This window comes from Falco rusticolus, chromosome 8 (genome assembly GCF_015220075.1).
Source record: "Falco rusticolus isolate bFalRus1 chromosome 8, bFalRus1.pri, whole genome shotgun sequence".
Classification (NCBI taxonomy): Eukaryota; Metazoa; Chordata; class Aves; order Falconiformes; family Falconidae; genus Falco; species Falco rusticolus.
Genome location: NC_051194.1, coordinates 6968247 through 6975292, shown reverse-complemented (window position 1 = coordinate 6975292; position 7046 = coordinate 6968247). Strand labels below are relative to the sequence as shown.

The following is a 7046-nucleotide window of genomic DNA, read 5'->3' as shown; positions in this document are numbered from 1 at the left end:
GGGAAACAAGTGTCACCCCCAGGTCACCGCCAGGTCAAAAAGGCACGAGCTCCACTCCCTGGTAAAAAGATTTATTAAGAACCTACAGTACCTTCCCGAAAGGAGGATGCCACCCTGGCACAGGCACTGCGCGGCAGCAGGGAACGGGGTGAGAGGGTTAGCACATCTCCAGGCAAAACAAACCTGGGTCGGACCCAGCAGCAGGATGAAACAAAGCAAGTGGAGGGCACAGAAAGGCAGCAGGAACACGTCTGTGTGGCAGAGGACCTCCCACCAGGGCAGCCTGGCAGTAGTTAAGGCGTATAAAGTGCTTGGAGGAAGACCAGCCCTATGGAGGGGCTAAATAATGTGAGCAGGCAGGGACAGTGAGGGGGGGAGGGATGTGCATGGCTGGTGGGTCACCTGCACCTCTGCCCTGCGGGGACCTGGCACAGGCAGGTGATGGCAAATGCTCTGCCCAGAGCTGCAGGCAGGCGGGATGCTGCCTGCCCACGCCCCAACCCCCAGCCACAACCAGGAGATGGGCTGCAGGGCCCCCAGACAGGACCCAGCCTACTGGTCTTCATGGTCATCTCCCAGTCCACCCCATGTCCAGGATGCTGCTACAGGTAAAGGTGCCTCTGCCAATGCAATGGAAGGATAGCCCCAGCACAACGCCCTCCCTCAGCTCAGTCCCAGCAGCAAAATGAGGTGAGTAGGACTTGTTCTCGGCCAGGCTGTGCCCCAGCTGCCTGTGGCAGCCATGCCCCCTGCGCCCTGGAGCCAGCACTGGTGGCCAGCCACCTCTCCTGCTGCTGGGAGCAGCACCAGCCGCTTGGTCCCTTGCAAGTGGGAATGTCCGTCTGGGGCTCAGGTGGCTTCAGTCCTCTTATGCTTGTGACGTTTGTTGCAGAAGGGGCACAGGCAGGTGCCCCCACAGGTGCCTTGTGTGACCAAGCTGTTCCCATGTGCAGGACAGGGATGAGCCAGAGGCACACCCAGAGCTGCTGGGGGGAGGACAGGTCTCCTGCAGCCACCCTGGGGACACTTCTGCAAAACAACCCTATGCTCTGCCTAGAGATGGTGGGGGCAAGCAGGGACACCCTCCGCAGCTAATCCTGCATCCCTTCAGCCTGCCCCAGCACTGCCAAACACTCCCTCCTCCCCACGGACTGCTCCAAGAAGTATTGCTTTTCCCTGGAATGTTTTTTGTCTAAAATTGCCCTGATAGGATTAAGTAAAAAAAAAAAAAAAACGAGTGAAAAATAATTACCTCCAGATCATGCTGAAAGGCTGGGGCCAGGCTCCAAGGCCACCCTGTCCGGGGCAGGGGATACCCTGGTTGACAGCAGGACAGCCAGAGGGGCCCTTCTGTGTGTAGCAGGGGAGGGGGCACCAGGCAGGGGTACAAGGGCTGCCTCCTCCTGGCAGCAGGAGGGGCACACCTCACAGGGATGGATTGGGATGGGACGGGGCACAACTGGATGGGATGGGACAGGGAGGTGTGGGGTAAAGGAGGGACAGTCCCCTGCCCCTCACTGGGACTGCAGGGAGAAGGCCAGCTTGACACAGGCAAGCTCCTCCCCGCCATTGCTGACAGCTGCCCGGACACGGTAGTTGCCGTTGGTCATCCAGGAAGGCAGCTCCACGTCGGGCAGGATGAAGTCACTGGCCGGCAGGGAATAAGAGCCCTGTGGAGAGGGGACATGCAGGGAAGATGTCAGTTGAACGCCCCCAGCCCTGTGCCAAAGGGCACGGTGGTACCCAGCAGCACTGCCAGCACCCCACCAGCCAGAGGGTTCAGGCGTACCGCTTTGAAGGGGCAGTGGCAGGGGATGCCATAGCTGAGCAGGGGCTCCGGGCAGGTTGTGCCAGGCGGGATGAGGTTGTCCAGGATGGTGCAGACATCATTGTAGGTGCAGCTGCCCAGCTGATCGATGCAGGGCAGCTGGATCCAGAGGTCACCCAGCGCCTTCTCCACCACCAGCACTGCCTGGAAGGAAGGTGTCAGGCACCAGTACAGCCAGCACAAGCATCCACAGTTCCTCCAGCCTGTCCCACCTCCCCTCCCCAGCCATCTCCCTTAGCTCCTGCTAGTGCAGGCCTTTTGCTTCCCTTCCTGCTTTCAGATCCTCTCTGTCTCCAGGTCTCTCTTCCTCCAACCTCAACCCAGCCCCTTGAGCAAACACCTCCCCGCACCCCACACACCTGCTCCTTCCCTTCTCCTTGGTGCCCCGTCCCAGAACCTCCTGACAGCTCCCATCCTGCAGCTCCCATCCCACAGCTCTGCCTCCACACTCCGCCAGCACACACCCCGCAGCCACAGCCATTGCTCAAGATGGCCCGTGCATCTTGGGCAAAGACATGTTCCATCTCATTCCAACATGTCCGCAAAAAGTGGTGCAGGGCAGCCAGGCCAGCCCAGGGCTCCCACAGCGCCGCCATGGCATGTTTCTGGAGGGAGCAGCCGGGTCTGGCCACTGAAAAACAAGTGCTGCAGTGACTGCCGGGAGCACCCAGGGCACCTAGGGTTTCGTTTCCCTCCCTGAGTCGTTACATGCCCAGGACACAACACAGCTCTGGTGGTTTCTCCGACTGTGACAAGATTGGGAGTTCCCCACTGGGCTATCTGCTCCCACCACATGTCTCCCACACCCATCTCCCCCATTACAGAGCCTGGGACACTCAGCCCTGCCACCGCTCTGTGCCTCACTCTCCCAAGGGCTGCTCGCTCCTGTACCCGCTGCTGGGCATTTCACAGCTGCTGGTGCTGTCAGGAAGCTCTGCCCTCCCTCATCCCATGGAGGCATCTCCAGCACGTACCTTCAGAGGGGAGGCCATGGCCTTGCCGCTTTTGACAGCTGCACTGATGCGCAGGCTCCCCGGGATGCTGATGGGGTCAGGTGCCACAGAGAGACTCTGCAGAACCACGGGGTCCCTCCCATCACCGCAGTTCTCCCAGGCAAAGCCACCAACCTGCAGCACCAAGGAACGGGAGGAGTTAGACCCAAGGCAAGCCTTGCACCAGGTTTGCAGGAGGTTTCCCCAGTGTTGGACTGCTGACCCCCACCAAACTGCTCACGCACAGAGCCAGAAAACAACCTTCAATCCTTCAAACGCCAAATAAATATTTCCCTCTGCATTTCTCGCAGTCCCAGCTCTCCGAGCCTGAGGGCATTGCAGAAACTTTCTGTCCAGCTCCCCTGCATATATTTTACATCCAAAGAGTGCTCCCAGGCTGCGATTTCCAAACTTGCCCCAGCTCAGCCTCCAAACACTTTGCACATGAACAAGGCAAGAAGGGTCCTTCACTTACGCCAGTGCCAACGGCACCAAGCAACGAGGAGCAACGTGTGTGGGAGCCAAGGCGAGAGAGCAAGTGGGGACCAGGGCAGGGCAGCACCGGCTGTGCCAGCACGGGGAGGGGGGAGGGGGAAGATGCTGTGCCCTGGGGGTCTGTGGGGCTGGCACAGCCTCCTGGCTCAGCCAAGATATTTGTTGCGAGCCATCATCCGCTGGCTTGGGCCACCTGGTCCCACGCAGGAGCAGAAATCACACTCGCATTCTAACATGGCTTAACATTTCCATCTCTGCTTATGCTCAGGGAGCAGATGAGCCGGGCTTATACCCAGCCTGATACACCCCAGAGGCCTGATTCTGAGCTGGTTCAGTCCAAATGAGCCAGGGAAGCAGCGTTTCCTATGAAATAATGAAAAATCCACAAGCAGGTGATGTCACCTGGATGGGTGGACATTGCTCATGTATCCCAGCTGCGCTGGGAGCCACGTCTCCCATTTTCTCCAAGCCCACCAGCCTCCCCAGCCACCACCAGCAAAGCCACAGGCCAGCAACAGCACTGGAGGCCTTCGCCCCCACTAGCCAAGTTCAAAGCAGGAGGACGGCAGCACTCACCTACAACAGCCACCCCTGAACCTGCTGCAAGCCAGCGTCAAGAACCCAAGCTCCATCCCGGAGCAGCTCCAGCCTAATTGCAGGGAGGCAGGAGGCTGCGCACCCCAAGCAGGTTTAGCTGGGGCAACCCATGTCCCCGTGCCACCGGCGCGGAGCTCTCCCTGCCTGCTCAGCAGCCGCAGAACCGGTGGAGGCTGTCTTACCTGGAGCCAGGCGGCAGCCCCAGCGGGCAGCACTGCCCACGCAGGAGCAGCCTGTCCCGCCGTCCCGCTCGCCAGCCAGGAGCAGCCCAGGGCACAGGGCAGGACACGGGGCTCAGGGCAAGCCGGGGCAAGGGGCAGGCTGCACCCCGACATTTAGCAAGAGCTGGGAGCCCTTCGCCTGCGGGTCTGCAGGCAAAGAGGCTCCACAGGAGCTACACATCAGTGTGGGGCTGCATGGTGCTGGGCCTCAGACGCCCTGCTGCCCTACAGAGCCCGCTCCAGCTTTCCCAAGCCGGCTCCCTCTTCCCTGGGGTAGCCTCAGCTTTCCTGGAAAATAGACACGTTCCTCTCCACCCCGCGTGAGAGTCACACGTCTTAATCAGCTGTATCTTAACCAGTGCGTGCTGATGAGCCCGGCCCAGGGATGCGTGGGAACGCGGAGGCAGCAGCCTGGGCTGGAAAATGCTCCCGAGCAGGAGGAATGAGCCGGGGAGCTGAGGGACTGCAGGGAAAGCTCAGCCCACGGACGAGGCCGCCGGGCTGCCTGGGGCAGAGCAGTTTGCCAGAACTGAAATCCCCTCCAGCCCTGGGCTGAACCCGAACCTGCAGCCGTGCCTCCCCAAGGCGACCCGGTCTGGGGGACACACACCACCCCCCCCTCCCCAGCCCAAGAACCGACCTCGCACTTCGACAGAAAGGCTTTTGATCTCTTGCAAAACGCAGCAGAAGAGCGAAAGCTTTCCTACCGCCGGCAGCGCTCGGGCTTCTCCCCCCGCCAGCCCCCCGCCCCAGGCAGCCCCCCGGCCCCCCCCCGCCCGGAGAGGAGCGGGGTGCGGAGCCTCTCACCTTGCTCAGCCTGCGGGAGCCGCTCCGCTCCACCAGCAGCTGCGGCAGGGAGCCTGCGAGCGCGGCCGGGCAGAGCTGCAGGGCGCACAGCGCCAGCGCCAGCGCCGCTCCCCGCATCCTCGGAGCGGGGCAGGATCCGTGCGGAGCGCGGCGGCCGGCGGGGACCCGCACCGGGGGGGCAGCGGGAGCGGCGGGGCCGGGGGGGCGGCGGGCACCGCTGTCTCCGGGACGGCGCTGGGGCGCCCTGTGCGGTGGGACGGCTCCCTGCCAGCTCTGAGCCCGGCCCTCCTCCCGATTCCCCTCCCTCCCCTTGCGTACACCCGGAGATGCTCCCTTCCTCTCTTCTCCTTTTTTTTTCCCTTTTCCCCTCCCCTCCCCGGTTTTGTTGTCAAGCGCAGGACTGGAGTCGCAGGGATGCTGGGACGGGAAGCGGCGCTTTCCCAGGCACCCAGGGCCTGCCCTCTGCCAGCACGGGGAGGGGGGGGGGCTGGGGTCCCGAGCTGCACCCACCACGCCGGGGCACCCACAGCACCCAGCGTCGGCCGGTGAGACCAGACTACCTACCCCCCCGCCCCAAGGCTTCATGTCTCCCCGCACCCTGCTGGGGCTGGCCGAGGCGCAGAGGGTCAGTGCCCACCCTAGGCCAGCACCCAGGACCCCCGCGCTCCCCCCACGCTGGGTGCAGGGCAGCTGGCAGCTGAGGAGCAGATATATTTGGGACCCCAAACCCGATGCCGCGTGTGCACCTTGGCAGCCGGTATCCCCTGGTTGGGCAGTTTCCCACAGCACCCCACTACCCACCACCCATCTATCCAAAATTTCAGATTTCACACACCCCCTCTTCCACCCTTCCTTCCTCCTTCAGGTGTTCATTTTCCAGCCAGAGCTGCCCTAAGCCCCCCTGTCATGCCGGAATGGCCCCACAGGTACCCCACACCACAGATGGCACAGAAGCGTGCACTTCCCCACATATTTCAGTGAACAGATGTTTTTTCCCTGTGGAAAGCTGGAAGGAGCTGAGCCGGCGGAGCGCACAGGACATGAGTGTGGCAGGTCTCAGACCTTTCCTCCCCCGCCCTGGCATGGTTAGGACCCACTTGTGGGACCCTTCCCCATAGGCAGTTTGGGGCTGACATTGGCCAGCCTCCCCATATCGCTCCTGGTCCTGGGAAGGGTTGCCCAAACCCCTGCCTCAGCTCTATTTTTAGCCTTTCATCCTTATTTAGCAGCAAGGCTGGCCAGGAGCGTGCAGGCAGGGCGCGGGAGCGGGCAGAGGCCGTGACGGATGCTGCTGCCCACCCCGCGCCAGCAGCGACAACTGCGTTGCTGATCCACTGCGAAGGCTTAAGGGTGAGGAATAAATAGCCCAGTTCCTCCCACCCAGGAGCGGGGTGGAAAGTTATCCCCAGGGATTAGTTTTCACTTAGAGGCCCCGGAGCAGCCAGGGGACAGGGATGGAGACGGGGATGCGTGGGGAGAGGCATGGGCATGGCTGGAGCATCATGTCTGGGGCTGGGAGGTGAGCAGAGCCCCTCACCTCGAGCCCCCAGCACCACATGCTTTCCTGCTTCTCACAACCAGCGTGGGTGAAGGTTTCACTCCCCTATTCCCATCCTTCTCCCTCTGTTTTGCTGTGGGGAAAGAAGAGAATAAAGGACTGTAAGGACAGGTTAACCCACATCTTTTTGCTTGGCAAAACACAGGGAGGGGCAGGAGTGCCTTGAAATCGCTGCTTTACCTCAAGACAGAAGCATGCATGACCTAGATCCCCACCAAAGGAGCCTGTGACCTTTTTTGGGGCTCCAACACATGCAAGATCCTCTGCAGTTCAAACAGTCTTCTGAGCCATCTCACCCATGCAAAGCCTGAGTCACGAGGTCTCAGCAATCTGCCTAAACATCTTCAATTTGCATTGAAGAGAAGCAGCCAGCATAGAGTGGGTAACAGCATTAAGACTTTGTTAGGTTTCATTTACAAAAGCAAATAGACTGCAAATGATGCATGGGGCCCAAGGGTGCAACCACAGACCACCCTCTCTCCACTGCCTGGGCCACCATTTCTGCCAGGACCCACCGATCATCACTGTAGGCCACCAGCTCATCACCC

The 7046-nt window shown here is 61.3% G+C and overlaps 1 protein-coding gene across 2 annotated transcripts; it reads right to left on the bottom strand.

Moving 5' to 3' along the window:
• Positions 1-57: 57 nt before the first annotated feature.
• GM2A (GM2 ganglioside activator) lies at positions 58-5226 on the bottom strand. 2 transcript variants are annotated; one of them, XM_037398348.1, is made up of 4 exons: positions 4941-5226; positions 2803-2955; positions 1790-1972; positions 58-1670 (listed from the first exon to the last, which is right to left on the bottom strand). In XM_037398348.1, the coding sequence occupies exons 1-4, from the start codon at positions 5055-5057 to the stop codon at positions 1515-1517; spliced, it is 609 nt and encodes a 202-aa protein (XP_037254245.1). In that variant the 5' UTR covers positions 5058-5226; the 3' UTR covers positions 58-1514. The 2 variants fall into 2 exon arrangements, with proteins under 2 accessions (XP_037254245.1, XP_037254244.1); XM_037398347.1 differs by lacking the exon at positions 4941-5226 and adding an exon at positions 4095-4451.
• Between the last annotated feature and the right edge of the window lie 1820 nt (positions 5227-7046).